Source organism: Leguminivora glycinivorella, chromosome 8 (assembly GCF_023078275.1).
Source record: "Leguminivora glycinivorella isolate SPB_JAAS2020 chromosome 8, LegGlyc_1.1, whole genome shotgun sequence".
Classification (NCBI taxonomy): Eukaryota; Metazoa; Arthropoda; class Insecta; order Lepidoptera; family Tortricidae; genus Leguminivora; species Leguminivora glycinivorella.
Window position 1 is genome coordinate 25270476 of NC_062978.1, and position 24920 is coordinate 25295395.

General features: G+C 38.8%; 1 protein-coding gene and 1 non-coding gene across 5 annotated transcripts; both read right to left on the reverse strand.

Moving 5' to 3' along the window:
- Positions 1-964: 964 nt before the first annotated feature.
- LOC125229043 (basement membrane-specific heparan sulfate proteoglycan core protein-like) lies at positions 965-24332 on the reverse strand. Of its 4 annotated transcripts, XM_048133811.1 has the most exons (21): positions 24203-24332; positions 22650-22771; positions 21961-22111; positions 21433-21653; positions 20068-20221; positions 19524-19620; positions 18796-18907; positions 18051-18268; positions 16228-16355; positions 15139-15311; positions 13815-13965; positions 12960-13102; positions 12176-12326; positions 10988-11136; positions 10413-10563; positions 8826-8959; positions 7314-7464; positions 6175-6323; positions 5437-5599; positions 2667-2745; positions 965-1296 (listed from the first exon to the last, which is right to left on the reverse strand). In XM_048133811.1, exons 1-21 carry the CDS (start codon positions 24255-24257, stop codon positions 1206-1208), a joined length of 2943 nt encoding a protein of 980 aa, XP_047989768.1. In that variant the 5' UTR covers positions 24258-24332; the 3' UTR covers positions 965-1205. The 4 variants fall into 4 exon arrangements, with proteins under 4 accessions (XP_047989768.1, XP_047989770.1, XP_047989771.1 ...); XM_048133813.1 differs by lacking the exons at positions 12960-13102; positions 13815-13965; XM_048133814.1 differs by lacking the exons at positions 12176-12326; positions 12960-13102.
- Trnad-auc lies at positions 18514-18586 on the reverse strand. The gene has a single exon. It is a non-coding gene; the product is annotated as a tRNA-Asp (tRNA).
- Positions 24333-24920: the final 588 nt, after the last annotated feature.

Consider the following 24920-nt stretch of genomic DNA (forward strand, 5'->3'; position numbering starts at 1 on the left):
TATAGCCGATAGCTCATAGTTTAGTAGCTCGCGGTGGGACCAGTGCCTTAAGAGGGGATTTATTTACAAGTTTTCAACTTTTACAGTTAAAACTTACGAAAAAAAATATTTTTTTAAATAATTGTTTATTTCACTATGTTACGGCAATGACAAGGTCCAATCAATGTGACTTGCGACTTCCTAGTACAATAACTAACGTAATACTCATAATACTTCAAGCTGAAACAGCTCAAGGCCTGATTAACACGGCACAAGATTTCTCATGCGGGTTAGAGATGTAGTGCATAACAGCAATTCCCGTCAACTTAGTACAATGCCACGTCAGCAAATTCTAATTGATCCTATTTTGTTACCAACATTTAGTAATATAATTCGACTTTCGTAAGATATATACAGGATAATTGTTATAATTAAGAAAATATAGATACTAGAGAACCTTAATGACGAAATAAAACTTAATAAAATCTCAATTCATCAACAAAATCTTGGTAACAAAATAGGAATTAATAAAAACAAATTTAACTTTTCCCTTAATTTTTGTACAAAGTTGACGGGAATTGCTGATAATTGTTTTCCATAGTATTTTCTCGGGAACATTCTTACCTATTTGTCGTGCTAGTTCGGTCAACGTTACTAAACGTTTTTTTACTGGGACCATAGATTAAATATAAGAAGATCATACCATCCCATACATTAAAAAGCGACCGCCTAAGAACGCGCATACACTACACCACACATAGATGGCACCACAAGAAATTGTCTTGTAGCTGTCGATTATAGGTACTTGTAGATGGCGTTAAGTTCTTTTGACATAGATTTGTGGCTCGAAAGTGATACTTAACGCCAATCTACAGATAATCGATGGCAATAAGGCATTTTTGTGGCGTCATCTATGTGTGGTGTAGTGTTCTTAGGCGGTCGCATTTTAATGTATGGGATGGTATGATCTTACATTTAATCTATGCTGGGACTGAATGAAATAGCATGACACATTCGTGAGTTTCCGTGAAACCACGAAGAAAAAAACATTTCGATCTACATCTGTAGGTACAATAATAAAATACGGCATTTGATTGACCAACAAATGTAACCTCAACAGTCGGCAATCAAAATCGCGTGCGAGTTCGCGCGCCGTCTAAATGAGGCTTAAGTTTGATTCAAGTAGTTCTTGTCGCTTGTCGCACTAGCCAGTTCCTCTTGTGCCGTTACTCGCCACCGCACGCCAGGTTGCACGCCTCTTCGGTGTCGAATTTGTTGGCGTTTCCTCCGCAGCCACCCCAGGCGTAAGAAACGCATCTGAAATATAGCAAAATTATATATTTACGGCGAGGGACATCGAATCCTGCGCGCGTAGCACACTAACACTCCTCGGTCACTGGCGATCAAATATATGAAAGAGGCGCGTTCCTAGCACACATTCTAAGCTCGTGTAGGTGAACGCGTAGGTACTGTGAACTACTGTGCTTGTATAAGTGAGATATGACAGGTCGACTATTCGCGTTTTTGACAGGCGGTAACTGTGAGGTAACCGAGAGCGGGTGGGCGGTACTTTCAGCGGGGAGCGGAAGTGGCCATACTGTACGATAGTACTCTTTATTATACTGTGACGTGTGATACCTATTAGATTTTTCACATCACCCATTCGGATAGGGTTTTTTTTTTTTATTATAAATGGGCTTATTCTTGACCACAGACTAGCCAAAGGCAAAGACGTGGCCTACGATGGAGTGAGCTCGCCCAGAAGATGCCTGTTCACTCTTGATTTGAAGGTTGCCGGGTTATATGAGCTCGGAAATATAGCCGCCGGCAAGGAATTCCACTCCTTGGCAGTGCGCATAAGAAAAGAAGAAGCAAAGCGCTTCGTGCGGTTATTTTGTTAGGAGGGATCACTTTCTTGTTCAAGGACTTTATGTTGCAAGTATAAAATAATAACGCAATGAAAAGAGTTTTCTCATAATATCCTTACCTACTATTAATATTATAAATGGGAAAGTGTGTGTATCTGTTTGTTTGTCCGTCTTTCACGGCAAAACGGAGCGACGAATTGACGTGATTTTTTAAGTGGAGATAGTTGAAGGGACGGAGAGTGACATAGGCTACTTTTTGTCTCTTTCTAACACGAGCGAAGCCGCGGGCAAAAGCGAGTAGTCTATAAAAAAGTTGTGTCGATTTAAGTGCATAATATTTTTTTCATCAGCGATAATAGGCTAGTTTCCTAGTAGTCAAATCAGCTTCTTTTTAAGAACTGTCAAAACGATTTGCTAATATGGAATTACTATGAAATACTGAGGAGTGACGTCACGGTCAATTCATTTACTTTATATTTTTCTTTTTGACTTATTAAATAGAAATTATGTTTATACATAACTACTGTCTATTTTTCTTCTAATTATGTGGTGAATGAATTTTAAGTACAGATGGTGTCTTTTTTACGCACTAGTGCGAGAAGTGGTCCATTATATGCCAGGTCGAAACTTCGGAGGCTCATCTGTACTGAAAAACGTCGTACGATACACGTGCGAAAAGGAAATTCGTAACTCGTGCCGATTTAAAACACTCCCTTCGGTCGTGTTTTAATTTATCGCCACTCGTTTCGAACTTCCTCTTTAACGCACTTGTATCGTAATGTACTAATGTACTATAGGCATTTGAAAATAGTTGCTTACTTGTGTTCATTAATATCGTAGTACCAGCGCAGGCCATAGCACCAGCTAGTCTCCACCGCTAACTTGCATATACTTTTATCTGTAACAGATTCATAACATTCAACATACGTACAGGTCAATACACAAGAGCTAGCATGAATGGAACGAATGAGTAAATTAAATATCTAGAGTAGAGATGGGCCGAATATTCGGTAAATATTCGGTATTCGGCATATTCGGCAAGTTTTTCAATGTTCGTATTCGGCCGAATAATTCGGTTTCATTGCTGAATATTTACCGAATAAACAAAGTAAATAACTAATGAAGATCTTACGTATTCCAATGGATAATAAGCTCCTATGTTAGTAGGTTTTTAAGGAACTGCTAAAAAGAGAGAAACCTTATGCGTCAAAATATTAATACAATTCTTTGTAAAAAAGTTAAAAAACCGTAGTTTAAGAGTTGATAAGAGTTCAGAGTTGTTTTAACTAAGTTTTAATTATCCACTAAATCGTAAAAACTTAGTTGTAGTAACATATGTAATCATTATCAATCATTTAATAGTTTTTTTCTACTCCCGTACTGTTATTCGTGAGTTACAAGGTCGTGCATAGAACTTAAAAACCCTACATAAAAGATGTCAGGACAACTCTATCTAGTCTATACCCTGAAAACATTTAGTAGAAGTAGCACGATATAGCTGTTACAGTTCAGTAAATACATTGCTACCAACTTAACAAACCAATTCGCAGAGTCGAGACTCCTTCGTTTTCTGCTGCGTTCATTGGCGACGCGTCGAATCGCATATGAGAACTCGATTCAACTCGGCTCGATTCGTCTTAGTGGCCAGGCTTCAAAGAACCATACCATAGACAGTTTTATTTTCATGTTTGCATTCAAACTGCATATTCAAAATGGTAGGCGGTCCACTAGATAGTAGATAACTAAGATGACTGAAAGTAGGTATTTGTTGATTTATAATTTTCTTTCAAAATAAGTGCTTGGTCGTAGAAAAAGTATTGTATGCAACGGTGTTTCACTGAGTCAAAAAATGCTCGTGGCGTCTTTATTAACAATTTTCGGCTTCGCCTCAAATTGTTACCCACGACACTCACCTTTTTTGACCTCTTTTAACCACCAGTTGCATAAAATACTATAATCTTAACATCCGCTTTCAAAATATTCGGCCGAATGTTCGGTTTAGTAAGAGCTAAACCGAATGTTAGGCCGAATATTCGTATTCGGCAAAGTCCATATTCGGCCCATCTCTAATCTAGAGTCTGGGGAGTGCGGACCGATTTTAGAATTTCAAACTCACGAATTTGCCGTTCGAAAGTTTGCGCAAAACGACTACCTACATGCTATTTTTGAAAAACGACGGCTAGTAATTTCAAATCCCGCCCAGGGGGTTCCCAGATATCTGAACAAAATGGGCTAGTTTCCTACTAGTCAAATCAGCTTCCTTTTAAGAACTGTCAAAACGATTTCCTAATATGGAATTACTATGAAATAGTCCTCAGAGTGACGTCGCAGTCAATTCATTTACTTTACATCTTTCTCTTTGACTTATAAAATAGAAATTATGTTTAAACATGACTACTGTCCATATTTTTCTTCTAATTATGCTGTGCTTTATTTCGTGCATTGCAAAAAATATTACAATACAATACAATAGTACATTACATCAGAGGCCGGGAAAATGAGGATTTCCGGCCAAGTGGGTATATACGGCCGAGCGAGCGTGCGAGCGAGGCCGGATAGGGATACGAGGCCGGGAATCCGTTTTCACGCCGAGGCATGTATAGTGCTTTTCTCAAACATACAATGAAATAAAAAATGTTGTCGAAATTAAAAAAAAAAAGTTACTTTGCAGGCCTAGGCCTAAAAAATAATATGAAATCCCTTTACAGTCCTCTCGAGTTGTTGCGCCCAAAAAGCGATACTTCCCAGCCCATTTTAAGGAACGTAAAGACAATATTTCATTGCATGTTTGAGAAAATACTCTTTATTGCACACCTCAATACACGAAACAACATAGCAAGTATAAACAACAACTTAAGAGGTAAAACAAGAGGCGGTCTTATCGCTAAAGAGCGATCTCTTCCAGACAACCTAGGTAGTGGATATTTTATTTTAAGTATAGGAAACTAAGCCTATTCACGAGTGCCCGTCAGGCGGGTTCTTCGTTGAGAGAGTCATAAAGTATCGGCGGTCGATATCGTAAAGTAAAAATTACGATGCACTAGCAGATACAGATTTCTTAAATAATGTTATAGAGAACTCCTAAGCATATTATAGAGGACTTGTGATATGGATCATAGAGAAATAAGTAGGGGAAGAGTTGTAACGCCATACATCAGTAAAAGCGGGTTATTTGTACTGACATCTAGCGACAATCACGCGTCAAATAGCGTAAAATATCAGTACCACTACTCGATACAGAACTCGAACAGTTCTCGTCTGCCAAAAAATTAATATTAGAACAGTTTACAACTTATATTACAAGCAGAAGGAATTGGAAACAGAATACTGATTAATATTATTGTAATATTAGCTAAAAATTGGTGAGCATTAGAATATTCGTTCGTCGCGACATCTATTGACAAGTAGCAGTACTGATAATTTACGCTATTTGACGCGTGATTGTCCCTAGATGTCACTACAAATAACCCGCATTTACTAAAGTATGGAGTTACAAGTCTCCTTAATTTACTTATTCCTCTACATATGTATGGATGTAGAATCGTAGATAAAGTATAAGTACATATTTTCAAAAGATACGAGTACGTACCGATTTTCTTTTTCTCCACTTCAACAGTCAAGTAGTCAGTATACACAGCGGTGTTATCCACGATGGCACTGCATATGTAGTACCCCGTGTCGTCTTCAGTTGCCTCGGATATAGTCAGAGAATTGCCTTCTTGCCTCGTGCTGCTGGTGAACTGGCCTCCTTCCTGTTTGAAATGATGGTTTAGTGACAATTGGAGAAATACCCAAATAGATATGTAAACAGTATATTTTGCATATTTGTCTCTCTGTTGCTGAAAGGTTAGCTGGAAGAGATCCATTAAGGCCTAATTGCACCAACCACTTAAATCAGGGTTAGCGGGCTATCATATATTTTGGAATGAACGGAAAAATTCACACTCGAACCTGCGACCTTTGGCCTTGCCGGGGCCATCACGCTATCAACTGCGCCACGGAGGCCTGCTGGATGCGTGCGAATTTATCCATGCCTTCCTTCAATTCTCAACCGCCTTAGGGTGGCGTTATAGCAAACATCGACCCGTAAGAATAGATCTTAACAGATCTTAACAGGCAAAAAAAAAATAAAAAAAAAAGGCTATCATATGTCAAATTCCGCACGACAAAACGGAGCGACGAATTGTCGTGATTTTTTGATGAAGGGATGGGGAGTGTCATAGGCTACTTTTTATTTCTTTCTAACCCCCCACTTTCCAAAAATGGGGGGTGGAAGTTTGTATGGAGCATTGCGTAATTTTCGTATAGCTCATGTATCATAGATAACCTTGGTCCACTGGACGGTAGGCAGCGGGTACCCTTCAGGGTAGCAGTCGACAGTTTTGGTCTCTCCGGCCGTTATTCTCACTTGAGACTCGCTCACTTTCACTGTCGGCGGGTTTTGGGACAACGGTGCTTCAGTGGCAGGTTCCACGTCTGAAATAAAACATGTTTCGTGTATTTTGAAAACGACACTGTAGACATATTGAGTGGGATATAGACCGTGATTAGGTAAGGTAACGGACCCAATCATGGACAGTTTAAGAAAAAAATTCGCCTATTTTTGATATTTCACTGATAAATGTAAAAATTCTACCGCTAAGCGTGTTAAATCTTGAATGTCCTATCCTTCTTTTACAATTCAAGCGTATTGCAGAATAGATACTCCTATTGGTTTCTTTATAGTTAACAAATTAAAACTAGGTGTTTTTTCTCCAATTATGGACGGCAGTTCTCCAGTAATGGATCCCCCATTATGGACAGTGAAATAAGTTTAAAATTTTACTTTTAAAGCCAACTGATACTCAATGAGTAAATTTTTTACACCATAAATACAATTAGTTTGGGTTATTTTAACATAGGATTGTTTCTTGTAAATTTTAGTTTTGTAAATTGTTCCTTGTCCATCATAGGAGGTACGCAGTTTTTCGGGTCCAGTAATGGCCACTCGCAAAATAACGCCATTCTTTATATCTTTGGAGAAACGAACTAGTATGTTTTATACCTTATCTCATGCTTAATGCAGTAAGTAAAACGCATTCAAGTTTACACCGTGTATTATTTTTTTATTATTTTATACATGAACTCAACTCTCTTAGCAACATTACTAAGAATTCGTCTTGATATTTTTTTCAGTAAACTGGTGAATTTTATCTTGTCGCCAAATCCTTCAGAAATAACCGAATTAATTGAAACTTCAAAATGAAACAGCTCTATACAACTCTAGTTTATGGTACATAGACGTCAGTTTTTAGAAACTTATTTTAGATACTTATTTTTAAGGATTTCTGTTTTTTTGTCCATAATGGCATCACCGTCCATTATGGGGTATTTTACCTTAGGTACTTTTTTGATGTCGAGCTCGCGATTTATGCGATACAGGCGTGATTGTAATATGTATGTAGGTATGTATAAAATATGAGTTACCTTCTACCAAAACTTGTAAGTAATCGCTGAAGACGGGCGTAGCTTGCACTAATCCAGAGCACACGTAATTCCCTGAGTCCGAGTCTTGAGCATTTGATATTATTAGTGTATTTCCCTGTATTTCCACACCGGCACCAAAGTCACCCTCTTCCTGTAATATTACGATACGAGTTGATACAAGTGCGGAAAAGAGAAATTGAAAACAAGTGGTGATAAATTAAAACACAATCGAAGGGAGTGTTGTGAATTGAGTTAGGAATTTACTTTTCTCACATGTCAGTACAGATGGATTTATATATTTCTATACCTGACTTATTAAATAGAAATTGGATTTAAAAATAAATTCTGTCCATGTTTTTCTTATATTTATCTGATGCTTTATTTCGAGCAATAGAATCCGTTTTCACGCCGAGGCATGTATAGTGCTTTTCTCAAACATACAATGAAATAAAAATAAAATGCTCTAAAGGACAATATTTTATAAAAAAAGTTACTTTGCAGGCCTAGGCCTGAAAAATAATATGAAATCCCTTTACAGTCCTCTCGAGTTGTTGCGCCCAAAAAGCGATACTTCCCAGCCCATTTTAAGGAACGTAAAGACAATATTTCATTGCATGTTTGAGAAAAATATTTTTTTTAACTACAGTCAAGTTCCCTATCATCGTCATTTCGAAATCTAAAGCATAGTTAATTTAGAATTGGTACGCGATGGGAGGAATTTAATTTTTAAATGAAAAGAAAAAGTAAACAATATTTTTTATTGCAGAATATAAAAGATCGTTTATTAATTTATAGCGTGTCACATATATTTCAATCATTCAGTATGTTTATGCACAAAATTACGGACTTTTCTGAAAATAGTATTCATCATCCTCTGAACAAGATTTTCATCCATCTTTTTTGTCTGTTGATTCCGTGTGGACCGCAAGGAGTGGATATTTTGAATTATTTTGCCACTATTATTTAATTGTCCTTTAATGAAATAATGATTTGGGCAATAATTATTGCCTAGTAGTTTTCTGGAAATTCAACAATTTAGCAATCATTGGCCCAGACCAAGGGGATTTTTCACGTATTTGTTCACAGTGCATTTTCGCCGGTCAACGTCATCAATAACTTACAAACGCAAAAAGTTAGATCAACCAAATTTCTAATATAGAGTTATCAACGTATTAAAATTAAGATGTGATTAGCAGTTTTTTTTAATTTTTAAATATATTTTTTTTATTCGTCGCTAAACGCGTGCCAATACTATGTTAACTATGCTTTATGATTGACGCCCGCAAAAAGAACTGGGTGTTAAAGTTTGATGTGTCTGTCTATCTATGCAGGACTGCAGGTATTGTGACTGTCAGTGGCATCAAGCTCTCGAACGGATAAACCAATTAAGATTTCTTTTTTTTTTGTTTGAAAGCTTAATTAGTCGGGAGTGTTTTTGATGGAAATCGATCCACTATGTCGGTTTTTTTAAATTTAAATTTCATATTGTGGTTACTCAAAAGCCAGCCTTACCTTCGTCCACTGAACCCTAGGCAATGGGAATCCCTCGGGCACACATTCAACCTTCTTGCTTCCCCCTCTTGGTAATCTGACTTGGGGCTCGGTGATTGTCACTCTAGGGCTGCCTTGTGGCTGTTCTGGTGCGTCTGTGTGTAAAATAATACGTTAAAATACATTAATATTTGTAAAACTAAACGTCCTTTTGTCTCTTACCATAGGCTGGTTTTAGTGTCACGCGGACCGACCGCGCGGAGCGATCCGCACTGAACTATTATTATGTGTAGGCTTAGGACTTTTTATGGCATACCGTGGTTCTAAAATCCGTGGAGTCGACATATGAACAATTTTCGAAGTCAAAGTCAAAGTCCAACAGTATGATGTCATATTAAATATAAATATTTATACATACTGTCACATCGTCACTGAGTTCATTTTAATCGAACGTAGTTGATTTTATCCTAATAGTAATTTTTTGGTATTATTATATAGGATTATGATAAAATTTACTAATAAATAACATTATTAGTTAAAACGAACTACGTTCGATTAAAATGAACTAGGTAACGTTGTGACAGTATGTATCAATATTTATATTTAATGTGACATCATACTGTTGGACTTTGACTTTGAAAATTTTTCATATGGCGACTCCACGGATTTTAGAACCACGTACGGTATGCCATAAAAAGTCCTAAGCCTAATTATGTGTTAACTTCAAGGAGCGTTTTAGGCCCTGGTTTCTCTGACCACCCGCCGCCGGCGGCCGGCGACCGACGCGAGTGGCGCGGACGGGTCCGCGCGGACGACAACATCAACTTCATACAAATTGGTCGCGCGGATCGCTTCGCGCGGACGGTGCGCGTGGCCAGCCAAAGAGACGAGATTTGAGATAGATATTTTGGCTTTATAGCAATGTACAAAGTGGGATGTTTTACTAATCACACTCACATATAATGAAGTGAATGATTTTCAGTTTTTTTGTCGAAATTTTTATTATTGTTAGTTTTATCATGGCATGGACTACCTATTTATACGATTTTCGTTTCTTCACAGTTTTCATAAAATTTATTTTATAATAGAGTTAATGGCGACCTCTTGTCTCCATCAACATGAGATCAACGGGCAAGCATGGCTCCGTGATATGGCTTATCGCGTCGGTCCGTCCTTTTTATACAGCGCTATATATATATACTACTAGCTTCTTTCCGCGGCTTCGCTCGCGTTAAATTCGAAAATAGCTGAATTCTCCATACAAACTTCCACCCCCCATTTTAGGGAAGTGTCCCCACTTCCCTAAAATGGGGGTGGGGGGTTAGAAAGAGACAAAAAGTAGCCTATGTCACTTTTCATCCCTTCAACTATCTCCACTTAAAAAATCACGTTAATTCATCGCTCCGTTTTGCCGTGAAAGACGGACAAACAAACAGACACACACACTTTCCCATTTATAGTATTAGTATGGATACATGTCGTCATAGTATTGAATGTTTATCGATTTATATATGCATTCCAATTTTCGCTTTAACTCAATTTATATATTTTTTCGCCTTTACTGTGCGAGTATGACGAAAATACAATTTGTAAAAGACCAGTCCATACCTTCTATAACAACTTGCAGGTAGTCCGTCCACACCGGTGTCGCTTGCACGATGCCCGTGCAAACATAGTCCCCTGCGTCACTTTCTTGCGCGTTGGTGATTGTTAGAGAGTTTCCATCCTGTCTGACGCCATTGCCGAACTGACCATCTCCCTGAAATTGATGACGAAATATGATCACAGATCGAACAATAAGTATTGCATTTATGGTTGATCTGTGTAAGGTGTCCCCCAATATTTATTTAATTGGGGCAGTTGGTGGTCATCTATCGACAGTCGAATAATGGAATGTTACTGTTTTAACTTTATTACACAGTTCGGTATGTCATCAAAAGTACGGTATGATATAGATACTCGTATGATCTTCTTGGTAACTCTACATTTTGAGTAACGCGAGAGACACTAGAAACCGTCGGTCAAAAAGTTGATCTTCCTGATAAATGCGTTTTCAAATTACGCGATCCGATATCGGATATAGGATCGATATCCTATGGCACCATCTTTGACATCCTTCCTAAGTACATACATCCAATGTCGGACCGAAGTGTAAAGTGAAAACGTTTTAAGTGTAAGCAAACCTTGCTCCACTGGATTATCGGTAGAGGAGATCCCTCGGAGGAACAATCCACGTTGCCACTTTCTCCCCGACGTATCTTCAGCTGCCGCGCGTTGACTGTCACTCTGGGGCTGGCTTGTGGCTGTGGTGTTGGTGGTGGTGGCGGCACATCTACATAATATGTATAAAGTCAATAACGGTAATCAAGTCATTTGAAGATAACCGCCTCAAAACCTTAGACGAAAAGCGCCAATTACGAAAAGATAGACCCAAGCCATCCTACGAGTACACTTATAACTCAGCTGGCCAACTTTATTGCCACACGTGTCAGCGAGTATTTAAGAGCAAGTTCGGCCTGGCCAGCCACATAAGAACACATGCTAGGAAACGTCCGTCGGGTGTATGTAGGGTCGCCGTCATCGAAAACGATGAGGACTATTATATATATATATAAAGTCAATACATTGTATAGAATAGAGAATACTATAATAATGAAGAGGTGCTACAGAGAATGATTGTTGTGAAAGAATTATCAAAACATGGAAGGAGAGAAGTTAGCAACTTGGTAAAGCCTTGTATAATATTCCGATCGATTTATAGACAAATAGAATCAACGAAAACGTTATCGGTTAAAAACAAGTAAGCATTATGAGCATGAACGATTTAATACTGGACATACAAAAAAGCGTACCCCTGCCTGAAATGTATGGGTCTTTTAGGCTTAAAACTAGATGGCGCTGTTCGCAGTCTGGAAGTGGCCAAAATTATATTTTCCCCAAATATTTTTGCGTGTTTTTATTTTTTTATAAGAACAAATGACATAATATTTATTTATTTTAAAATCATATCACGTCAATACACATTTTGAAAAAAAAAATTGTAGGCAGGCAGGGTTATGTTAGTATTTAATAGGTGGCGCTAGAAAATCGAGGTACGATTCTTAGTATGAAGGTGGTATGAAGTATGTAAATCCTATATAAATAATCCTTGACTATGAGTAAACTAAGTGCAAAAGCCACTGTGGTCATACGCTCGACGTGCTTTACCCTCGCGTCACCTGCAAATAACGACGTTTGTCAAAGACAAGTTCATACCCTGCCTGTGAAAATATAGTCCCCTGCGTCACCATCGTGCATTGGTTATTGCTGCTTCTAATAATCTGATACGAGCCACAAGCAACATTTGAGGAGACGTAAAGTCAAGTCCATACCTTCAACGACAACTTGCAAGTAGTCCGTCCACACAGGTGTCGCTTGCACGATGCCCGTGCAAACATAGTCCCCTGCGTCACTTTCTTGCGCGTTGGTGATTGTTAGAGAGTTTCCATCCTGTCTGACGCCATTGCCGAACTGACCTTCTCCCTGAAATTATGTGAAATATGACCACAGATCTAACAGGTTGTCAAAGAATAGACGTTATGTTGTTAGAAATGAATGACATTTAGAGTTCGATCAGTATGAAACTGGTTACAAATGTATACAATCCATGTTATTTTTTAACTTGACACAATGAAGTATGTATTCATTTCATTCTAATCCATACTAATATTATAAATGGGAAAGTGTGTGTGTCTGTTTGTTTGTCCGTCCTTCACGGCAAAACGGAGCAACGAATTGTCATGGTTTTTTAAGTGGAGATAGTTGAAGGGATGGAGAGTGACATAGGCTACTTTTTGTCTCTTTCTAACGCGTGCGAAGCCGCGGGCAAAAGCTAGTATTATATAATGCTCAATATTCCTTAATGTTATTTAAAAATGTATTAACATATTTCGACATATCTGAACTACGAATACTAATATAATAATTTTAATTTTAATATACCATATAATAAATTAATAATTATGTACCTAAATCAATTGTGACGTGTAATATGTAACAATATTATAAATAAATGAGTATGAGTATGTCGCCAAAATCTATACCCGCAGATAAAATATTGCAAGGTCTGCAGTTGACAGAAACAGTATAATAACTCTGTCATAAGTGTTAGCAAACCTTGCTCCACTGAATCCTTGGCAGAGGAGATCCCTCGGGAGAACAATCCACGGTGCCACTTTCTCCCCGACGTATCTTCAGCTGCCGCGCGTTGACTGTCACTCTGGGGCTGGCTTCTGGCTGTGGTGGTGGTGATGGCACATCTATATGCATATAAAGAAAATACATTATAATTATGTACAAACCAAGGACGGTATAATACCGGGACAGACAAAGCCAATACAAAAAGGCGTACTAAGGCTTTTAGGCTTAAAACTAGATGGCGCTGTTTCGCAGCCTGGAAGAGGCCAAAACCATATTTTCCCCAATTATTTTAACGTGTTTTTATTTTTTATAAGAACAAATGAAATGCTTCTTTATTTTAATATCAATATATCACGTCAATACACATTTTGAAAAAAAAAAAATTGTAAGTGTAGTTATGATAGTACATATTTAACAGGTGGCGCTAAAAAAATGAGGCACGATTCTTAGTATGAAGATTGTAAATCCTATATAAATCATCCTTGGTACAAACTAATGAAGTGAGACGCCATAATGTTCATGATCGCCAGATATGAAAGAAATATTTAAAAAAAAAATGAAGTAAGTTAAAATAAAATAGTCCTGCAAATCATTTTTTATTAAAGTTGCAGCAGAATTAACTTTTTGGGGTTTGATCTAAAAAAATGCCCTGGTTATGTCTTGACTAATTAAAAAAGTAAAATTTGACTAAGACGATATTTTTGTACAGAAGTCCGAAGAGTGTCTGTACAACGCCGTTTCAAGCGTAGTTACCGCTGCGTAACTTTTTTTGCGCGATCATTATTATCAGTTTATTGCCTTCTTGTATATAACTCATAATACGATAAGTACCTTCTATAACAACTTGCAGGTAGTCCGTCCACACCGGTGTCGCTTGCACGATGCCCGTGCAAACATAGTCCCCTGCGTCACTTTCTTGCGCGTTGGTGATTGTTAGAGAGTTTCCATACTGGCTGACGCCATTGCCAAATTCGCCTTCTCCCTGTATATGATATTTTATGTAAGTCACGTTAGTGCGAAAGTGACAGTTGAATTTCTTCCGCTAAGGAGCGTAAACTATCTACTCATTGGCTTCGCAGATAAATATGAAATGGCAAGATCTATAGTTAAAATTAGAGCGATTTTCAAAAAAGTTTGTACATTAAATAGATCACGTCTTCGATATCGATAAAGATTGGCAGGCTGAGTCCATGATGCCAAATTCCAAATCATGAGCAAGTTCCACTAGGTTTCCTAAAATGTCCCAGGAAGTTTGTCATGAACCGTTCCTACTTTGTTACCAGATTACTAAAAATGTTTGGTAAGTAACCAAAAAGGAAAGTTTCGTACCTACTCAAACTTCCTTTATTTTATTTTCCGCACCAATTGTATTAAGCTTCTGTTTGGTCCAGTGGTTGACTGGTAGAGAAATACTTTAGGGACACCGAGGTGAGTTGTGACAACGTCGATTTTTGATAAAACTTATTAACTATCAGCAAGATCGCAATAGCCCGAGACTTAAACTAAAAAAACCTGCACTGTTGCGAGACTTTAATAGTTAATAAGTTCCCAAAAATCGTTGTCAGGACTCACCTCTGTCACAACTCTCTTATGTCACAACTCTACTCAGTCACAACTCTATTCTGCCACAACTCTACTCAGTCACAACTCTCCTTAGCCACAACTCTCCTCGGTCGACCGATGTTGGGCAATAAAGGTTAAAAAAATAAACCTTGCTCCACTGAACCCTCGGTAGTGGAGATCCTTCAGTGCACTCCACAGTTTTGCTTCCACCTCGCGGTATCTTTACTTGACGCACGTTGACTGTTACCCTACTGACTTGTTTCTGTACTATGACCACGATATGTGAAACTTTGCATGAATAATAATTTCAACAGCCCTCCATGCCTAAGTTAGTTACAGCGGGTAACACATACTTCACGGTATGCATTACAAACGCAATAATTTAAGGAAACCCAACGGCACCACCACCAGCAATGCTGACCGTAGGTTCGAGCCCTACCGGAGGTACATTTTTTTTCCATTTTTCCTTTAATATAAAGATACTCTTATGTAGTATCGCTCGCAGGCTTTTTAATCGACTTAAAAAAAGGAGGTTCTCAATTTGTCGTGTTTTTTTTGTTCATGATAAAAAATAAGTTAAATAATTTCAAACCTTGCTCCACTGAACCCTCGGTAGTGGAGATCCTTCAGCAGAACAGTCCACAGTTCTGCTTCCACCTCGTGGTATCTTCACTTGACGCACGTTGACTGTCACTCTGGGACTGGCTGGGGCCGCTGGGGGTTGTATTTGTGGCTGTGGTACTTCTAGATCTGGTATGTGGTAGTCTAGAACAGATTATTAAAAAAAACTATGCTTATAAATATTTTAAGCGGGTTACTCACGTCACGTATTAAGTCGATATAGCGTTCGACATGTTTCGATCCAATTTTCGAGAATTTCTCAAGAGATATCCTCAAGAGTAGATCCTCGAAAATTGGATCGAAACATGTCGAACGCTATATCGACTTAATACGTGAGTAACCCGCTTAAAATATTTTTAAATATGTGTGAGTCTCAGTTTTATAGTTAAAAACTATGCTTATTCATATTTTTAGGGGTACAAAAGGAACACCTTTGGTGCGATTCTATCCGTCTGTCTGTACTCTGTAATGTCTATCCTCTTGCCGCCCAATGTATAATCAAATGTACATTTGGTTGCAATGGAATTGCATTTACTTTCATGTAAACAAATAAAGTAGAATTTCTTTTGTTTCTTCAATTTTTCGAACAAATGAAACTCAACTCAATTTCAGGTATACCTAGAATCAAAATCCCTTATCAAAAATTTTGTATGGTGGGCGTTACGAGGCTATATTCCTAAAAATCGAGAAATATTATTTGAAATCTGGAATAATTACGAACCTCTACAATGTTTTTTTTTTCAATTATCAAGTACCTACATACACGATAAAAGAATAATGATTAGTATGTACCTACTTACATAATTTTTAGGGTTGTTTTTTAACAAGGGAAATAAGTAGATCGTAATGAGCAACTTTTAATATGAGACCAACCCCTATCGGGAAATAAAATTGTCTGTTAAATTAACTATGGCTGTCTGCGTTTTTTATGGAAGAAAACGCATAAGGCAAACGCAGGTTTTTTTTTACGACTTCGGTTAGTTCTATGGTGAAATTTGCTCAGTATGGCCTGTATAGGTACTGCCATTTTGCAGCTGACATAAATACCCTGTATACATACCATTGACAACAACTTGAGTGGTTTGAGCAGTCTCCCCAGCTTTGTTCCGAGCGATGCATCTGTAAGATCCTGCGTCGTCCACTTCTATGTTACGGAAGATAAGCTGAGCGCTTCGGTTCTCTACACGACTGTAATAGATATAAGTTTTTATTATAGTATGAATTTTCTGAGATGAACGCGAAACGCTTTTGCCGTAATCTGTTAAACAAAGGCCTTTGTTTCTATTATTCACGGCGGCTAGCTCCCGTTTCCACAGCACGTGCTAAGTCTCAGTGTAGTTAAAAAGCAACTATCATGATAGCGATAAGGTTCAAACTTATTAAACAGTTTGCAGTGTGCAGGTAACTTTTTTTGAAGATGACAAAACGTGTTATCTCCGAAAGGGCTTTTTATGGATTTGAACCTTATTACTATCATGATAGTTGCTTTTTAACTACACTGAGACTATAGCACGTGCCGTTTAAACGGGAGCTAGCCGCCGTGAACAATAGACACAAAGGCCTTTGTTTAACAGATTACGGCTAAAGCGAAAAGTTCATCTCAGAAAATTCATACTATAGTAAATTGAAAGTATATACCGTATACACGTTCACTGTGGTAGGGGGCCTTTAGACCGCATACGAAGTATGGTTAATTACGAGTTACGTTATTTGCCGCAACGAAGGTTTTAAGGCAGGTTTCCTCGTGTCAGTCCGTTTTCACATTATCCGATCCGATATCGGATGTCGGAAAGATATCAATGGAAAAATCCAAGAAGGCGCCTGTAATGTTATGGGATATCGGTCCGACATCCGATATCGGATCGGATAATGTGAAAACGCACTCACACAATTTTTTTTTTTTAAAAACCCCAACATATTTAGTGGACCGGTTTCCATCAAAAATGCCTTCTTCTTCTTCATTTTGTCAAGGATAATACTTTGGGATAATGTAGAGTTCGTATCGACGTTTAATGCCTGCATATTACCTAGTACGGCCCGTCGGCCATTTTTTTACTTTTACATTTAAAAACACCAACTTTCCTTAAATTCTCAAGGTTGATTTTTATATATCCGGTCTGGCGCAGTCGGTAGTGACTCTGCCTGCTGCGCCGCGGTCCCGGGTTCGAATCCCGGTAAGGGCATTTATTTGTGTGATGAGCACAGATATTTGTTCCTGAGTCATGGATGTTTTCTATGTATATAAGTATTTATATATTATATATATCTTTGTCTGAGTACCCACAACACAAGCCTTCTTGAGCTTACCGTGGGCCTCAGTCAATCTGTGTAAGAATGTCCTATAATATTTATTTATTTATTTATTTATTTATAAGTGTTAGAAAAGATTGTAAGGATTCGATAATCATCATTTCCTGACCATTTACGCCGACCGTAACTTCTGCCAGACGCCTGAAACTCTCTGTTACTTACCCTAATTTCTCAAGCTACGGCCGGCTCTTAGTCCTTATGAATTCATCCGTTCTAAAGCTATGATGCCACAGACAGATAGACACGTCAAACTTATAACAACACGTCATTTTGCGTCGGGGGTTAAAAAGGAATGACTGTAGGTAAGTATTTAAGTAACCAATATTTTACTTTAAATTACCTTGAGAAAGCTTCACCAACACGTTCCCAAGACACCTGAACGTTGCATTTAGTCGCACATTCTAATATCAACTCTTGTCCGCGGGTCACAGTAGGTCGGTCTGGCCGAATGGTAACGCGAGGTAACGATATAACATTCAATCTGAGATACAGTTGTCATAATAGGAAACCTCCGTCACTTTGCAGAGGTATTAACAGTGTTATGGAGTTTGCTTGATTAATCCCAAGTCTTACCTAGAGAAAGCTTCACCAACTCGTTCCCAAGACACCTGAGCGTTGCCTTCAGCCACACACTCTAACGTCAGTTCTTCCCCACGTGTCACAGTTGGTCTCTCTGGCCGAATGGTAACGCGAGGTAACGCGAGAACATCCAATCTGAGGTACAGTTGACGTAATAGGAAGCCCCCGCCTCTCACTTTGCAGAGGTACTCGGCAGCGTGGTCGGTGGTTGCCTGTTGGTGAGATTAATATTTTTAATTGCAAGTATAGTTCAACATAGAACTTAAGATGCGCTAGTTTTTTCTAGAAAAAATAATAAGATGCGAAGTTCAAATTATATATTTGTGTTTTGTAATATGGTACTCGAAATATGTGGTCTATATGTTCAATGACATTAGATTATCATTTTTTAACTGTCAAGCTGATAAAAGGTTAATCAATACCTAAATATTGAATAAATTTAAAAGTGGAAAATGTCTGCCTTGGGTGAGACTTGAACTCACGGCCTTTGGATCGATACTCCAACGCTCTGCCAACTGAGCCACCAAGACTTAAACCAAGCCAGCGAAATTTTCCACTACTAAGGTCAATGGGACCCGTGGGTAATGGGAACTTTTAAATTTATTCTAAGCCTAGTGGCATCGATTGCAGACGTTTTTGCTAATCAGAAGTTAAAACCTAAATATTGTTTTGATAAGTGGAATAGTTAGACAAAACGAAACCCAAACTAGGTATAATAAAGTTATTGTGGATGCCGTACTCTCTGAAAGATGAGCTCTCTGCCGTTCGCTTGAACGTTTTGAGGCATCGGACGCTGGTCGAGCCTGGCCCACGACACCACCTGCTGGTCGTCGCCAGTTTTGAAGTCACAACTGAAATGGAACATAAAATATTGTAAGATTTTGAAAAGGTATTATACGGGACGTGGGTGACGTCATTTCCAAACTCAAATGGAATTGGGCGGGGCATGTTGGCAGGCAGAGTGATGGCAGGTGGACCAAAATGTTGACCGAATGGTGGCCGCTATCAGATGTAAGAAGCGTCTGGCATCCGTTGGCTCGGGTGGACGGCATTCGAAAAACTGCGGGGCACTTCTGGATGAGATTAACCCAGGACCAGGATAAGTGTACAAGAATGAGGCTTATGCTCAGCAGTGGGCGATTAATGGCTGAAATGATGATGATGATGATTATACTTTTGCTGAAATTTTTTGTAAACTTCAGAAAAGATCTGTAGTTAGATTTCACATATCCGATCCGATATCAAATGTAGGACCAACATCCTATATATTAAAGGCGCCATTTTTGACATTTGTCTTAGACATCCTTCCTACATCCGATATCAAATAGGATAATGTGAAAACGCTGTAAAAGATTGAAACGCACAGTTGAGATGGCGGAAGAATGCGGCAGAGATTGATCTGTTATCATGTGCATGTCAACAGCTTGCTTGCTGTTGTAAGATTATAGCCATGAAATAATAAATTACCTTATTATAATATCTCGGCCTTCGGCTACTGACACGTCAAGCGGTTTAGGAAGTTGCTCTGGCGCTGGACGATAAGGTAATGGCACTGCTTCCCTACCTTAAAACAAGTAAAAAACAAAGTAAATAATAATTAGGACTTTAGCTAGTCTTCTCCTAGACCTCAGAAAATTGAGAGCAACGCCGTCCTTAAAACGTTGGAGGTTAGTTTTAAAACGTAATTATAAGTGATTATTACTTAAGTCCTCGTTAATAAGTTACTATACTAACATTGGCCCCCGGCTTCGCTGGCGTTGAATTCGAAAATCGCGGAATGCTCCATACAAACTTCCACTCCCCCCTTTTAGGGAAGGGGGGTTAGAACAAGACAAAAGTAGCCTAAACGTCACTCTCCATCCCTTCAACTATCTCCATTTCCAAAATCACGCCGATTCGTCGCAACGTTTTGTTGTGAAAGACTGACAAACAAACCAACCAGTGTGTGTGTCTACACTTTCCCATTTATAATATTAGTATGGATTACGAAAAGAGAGAAAACCGTGCAAACCTGGTGCAATGACGACTTGGACATACTCAGTCCAAACAGTAGTGGCGTCCACAAGCCCGTTGCATATATAGTTGCCCCCGTCGCCATCTTGAACGTTGGATAGCACCAGGCTGTTTCCGCTAGGCCGCACTCGGCTGTTGAAATCGCCTTCCTCCTTCAAGTATTCAAAACATATTTCAATATTTACAAAAATGTTTAAATAGTAAGTAAGAAATGACGAATAGAAACCAAATTAGTGTCAAGCAAAAAGTTTCCACACGGACTCTAAGCGCGTTTTCACATTATCCGATCCGATATCAGATGTAGGATCGATATCCGATAGGCGCCAGGCCAGGCTTTTGCCTTTTAAATCGTTCCTACATCAGATATCGGACCGGATAATGTGAAAACGCATCGGGACCTCGGTTTGAGTTTTTAACTATGCTTTTTAGGGTTCCGTAGTCAACCCTTATAGTTTCGCCATGTCTGTCTGTCCGTCCGTCCGTCCGTCCGCGGATAATCTCAGTAACCGTTAGCACTAGAAAGCTGAAATTTGGTACCAATATGTATATCAATCACGCCAACAAAGTGCAAAAATAAAAAAATGGAAAAAAATGTTTTATTAGGGTACTCCCCCTACATGTAAAGTGGGGGCTGATATTTTTTTTCGTTCTAACCCCAACGTGTGATATATTGTTGGATAGGTATTTAAAAATGAATAAGGGTTTACTAAGATAGTTTTTTAATAATATTAATATTTTCGGAAATAATCGCTCCTAAAGGAAAAAAAAGTGCGTCCCCCCCCCCTCTAACTTTTGAACCATATGTTTAAAAAATATGAAAAAAATCACAAAAGTAGAACTTTATAAAAACTTTCTAGGAAAATTGTTTTGAACTTGATAGGTTGTAGTATTTGAGAAAAATACGGAAAACTACGGAACCCTACACTGAGCGTGGCCCGACACGCTCTTGGCCGGTTTTTAAATATAAATATTACTGAGTTTCTTGGTAGTAGTACACCTAATTAATGCTTGTTTGCCTCGTACAAATTCTCTCGGGCACGCATTTTGAGTCTAGCTTTGCCCCCTCGTTGTTTTTATTGCCTCAAACTGAATCTAACTCTCGGAGGCACGTTTTGAGTCTGAGGCTATGTTGAAAATCTCACTGGTGGAATATCATTACGTACCTTGCTCCACTGAATTTTATGCAACGGGTAACCCTCGGCCGAACAATCAACAGTCCCGCTTTGCCCCCTCGTTATTCTTAGTTGCCTCAAACTGACTCTAACTCTCGGAGGCACGTTTTAAGTCTGTGTCTATCTGATGGATACCGTTTTATGTAATCAGATTTAAAGGACAAAAAGATAAAATATTATAATAAAAATACCTTGCTCCACTGAATCCTAGGCAGCGGGTAACCCTCGGGCGAGCAGTCAACAGTCCCGCTTTGCCCTCTCGTTATTTTTATTTGCCTCAAACTGACTCTGACTCTCGGAGGCACGTTTTGAGTCTGAGGCTGCGGTCTAGCTGGTACTAGCTGTGGCCTGGCTGTTAGCTGGGGCTGTGGCCTGACTTGTGGTTGCGTCTGTGGCCTGGGCGGTTGCACTTCTAAAAGGAATGTGTCATTTAGTTTAAAGTTAGGTCGACACTGAAAACCTGCATTACGGATTGCCACGACATTATGCTGAATGGAGCGAGGTACTAAAATACCACTAGGACTTACATTAGTAGCTAACTTATTATTAATCTGTGCTAGGACTAAAATTCCTAGTAAAAATTCATGGTTAAAATATTGTATGGTAAGAGGCACGAGGCTAGATAATAAACAATTTTTACAAGCGACTAGTTTAGTTTAGTTTTAGTTAGTGTTCAGTTTCACAAGCTTGAAAAACTAAAAGGAGGTTGTATTTCATACCTTGCACTTCAACCAGAACGTACTGCTGTGTGACAACCTTGCGGTCCACAATACCCCCGCAGAGATAATACCCTCGGTCGCTTATTTGGGCGTTGCTTATTATCAGCGTATTCCCGGTTTGCTTGGTTCCAGCTCCGAACTGGCCTCCATGCTAAAAAACAATTAGGTAAATGATAAATAAAGTAATATCTGTGATGACATGCGTCCACAAAGAACGAGGCATAGGTCTCGCGCGGCAATTTGCTTGCGCGGTAACCGTCCAAAGTAGGCGTGCCTATAAAATTTTTGTCAGCAGCAATACATTGTGCTGTAAAGACCGAGGCGATGACAGTCAATGACAACAGGCAACGTAACGAGCGTTTAAGCCCCCCCCCCCCTCCCACACATGTAGCGTCTTGCGAGCGTAGCGTATAGCAAAGCCTGAGTACGTTTTCACATTATCCGATTCGACATCGGATATCGGACCGATATCCCATATATTTATGCCGCCATCTTTGATTTTTTCCTTTGAAATCCTTCCTACTTCGGATAGTGTGAAAACGCACTAACGCACGCGTCCTTTTTCATACAGTTGGGCCGACGCTACGCTCGTGAGGCGCTAGATGTGGGGGAACCCTAACGCGAGTGTGTTTGCATTTCATTGCGGGCCGAATTATTTTGTAACAACCATTTACTATGACAACTATTACCTTTTTCCACTGGACTTGAGGTAGTGGCGACCCTCCAGGGGTGCAGGTTACTGATCCAGTATCTCCCAGCGCTACAGTCAGCTGTTTCACGCTTACTTCTACTGAAGACTCTTCTGCAACAGCTGGAAAACACCTTTTTATAAAGAATTTTTCTCAGTCTTAGTACCTACCACGTTCACCGAACCAGCATGATGCGTTCGTGAGTGTCCGTGACAACACAAAGGAACAGTTATTTGTTATACAAGGGGGCAAAGTTGTATTTTAACGCAGAGTGTGGAATTGAAAAACGAGCAAGTGAAAGGATTCTATAGTTGAACCACGAGCGAAGCGAGTGGTTCGAGAATAGAATCTTGAACTTGCGAGTTTTTTAACACACGAGAAGTAAAATACATTTGCACCCGAGTGTAACACAAAAACTTTTCCCCTCACTATAGCGAGGAAACTACAACGCAAAAAATGCGTTTATCACTGCTTCCAGTAGTTCCATAGGTGGTAAATCATCTTTATTACTAGATTCACCTACTTTTATAAATTTTAAAGCAGTTAATTTGACTTTATTCAAGGTCAAATTACTTTACCCACTAGTGGATAAAATGCGTTTTTAACCGCTGGTATTAAAGGACAAAACACGTGTTTCCGAGCTAGTGAGGGGAAAAAACATTTTGCACTACATCTATGCAACTACTTATGTTGATATGTCTGTCTATGTTGGTATTTGTGGTGTAAATAAGGGATGCCACGAATTAGTCTCCAGACGACTCTCCAGTATAAATCTAAGGGCACAATTTTGCTTCTTGAGAGGAGAAAATCAGCAACCATGTTTAGGTGCCTGTCATATCTACTACACCGTGTTTTTTTTTTTTTTTTCCGTTAACTTAGACACGTCGTTAGATTCATTATCAGGAACCCCCCTGTATACCTAACACTTATAGGTAGTTAAATTCGCAAAAAAATAATTTTCATCAATTTCATACATAATAAATGAATTTATTAGTGTGAGAGGCCCTTAAGAATAACATTCAAGTTAGTGTCAAGTGATTGACGGCACATGTCAAAACAAATAACATTAGGAATGGGCTGTGATACACGTGTTCAGCAATTATCTTTATTTTTTAATAACTCGATTAACCGTAAGAGTTAATTAAGATGCTAGTTTCTTAGAGAAATTAATTGTATTTGATGTAATGAATCATCCCTTAAAGTTAACGGAATTCAATAAAAACAGGGTGTATACTATGCATGCAGTGAAAATCATGTGTCAATAAACTATTCCTCAAAAACCCACATATTTTTTATCTATTCCCCATTCAGCTAATTTAGTATTAATTTGGTATCTATTCTACAAGAGCTTAATGTCAAGACTCGCCTCTCTGCTATCTGCTGGGAGAGAATTATAGGCTTCTTTGGCCATGTGGCCAGACGAGATCCTGACAGCCTTGAGAAGGCGTTGATCGTCGGACCAGTGGAGGGCCATCGTAAAAGAGCCGGATTACCCACGCGCTGGTTCAGCACAATGCAGTTATGGTAAATATAAATTTAAAACGATGACTTACCATGTGTCGCTGAAGCAGCAACGAGGCACAAACAAAGGAAATACTTCGAAACCATTTTTTAAGTTAAAAAAAGTAAAGTTTAGTAGGTTTTAAACATTCATGTTTACGTAACTAAACCCACTCGGTCAGACTCCGAACGTAGTCTAATTATTACTACTTCAAGCTTATCTTTAAGGTCAAAGGTATCAAAAAAGAACACAAATACTTAATCTAGCTTTTTTTATAAATCCTGATAACCCTGAGTCAAGGGCGATCGCGAATTTTGTTTGAATTAGCGGACTGCTTTCTGGGAACTTATGTAATGCTTATACACACATATTATATTATACATAAACTCACCCCTGTATTCTCTAAAGGGGTAGGCAGAGCACATGAAACTGCTCAAATTTCAGTGCCATTCTTAGTTGAAATAAAACAAATTCGCACGAAACGCTTTGCTTCTTCTTTTCTTATGCGCACTGCCAAGGAGTGGAATTCCTTGCCGGCGGCTATATTTCCGAGTTCATAAAACCAGGTAACCTTCAAATCCAGAGTGAACAGTCATCTTCTAGGCGAGTTCACTGCATCTTCGCCTTTGGCTAGTCTGTGGCCACGTGCAGTATAAGTAGGTATTTAATGTGTTTATATAAGTATGAAACATCATAGGTTTAGTTGTTTTTTTGTAGAAAACTAGGAAACAAATGTGCTATGTTAGAACACCCTGTTAATAAAATAATTA

What these genes read in the sequence shown, in the direction of transcription:
- LOC125229043 (XM_048133811.1), bottom strand. Translation starts at nt 24,257, where the DNA reads ATGGTTTCGAAGTATTTCCTTTGTTTGTGCCTCGTTGCTGCTTCAGCG. An exon ending in CTACCGTCCAGTGGACCAAG is followed by an intron (nt 5,600 to 6,174) that starts GTTATCTATGAT and finishes CATTTCAAACAG; the next exon opens with GAAGGAGGCCAGTTCACCAG. An exon ending in AGTGGAGAAAAAGAAAATCG is followed by an intron (nt 2,746 to 5,436) that starts GTACGTACTCGT and finishes AATCTGTTACAG; the next exon opens with ATAAAAGTATATGCAAGTTA.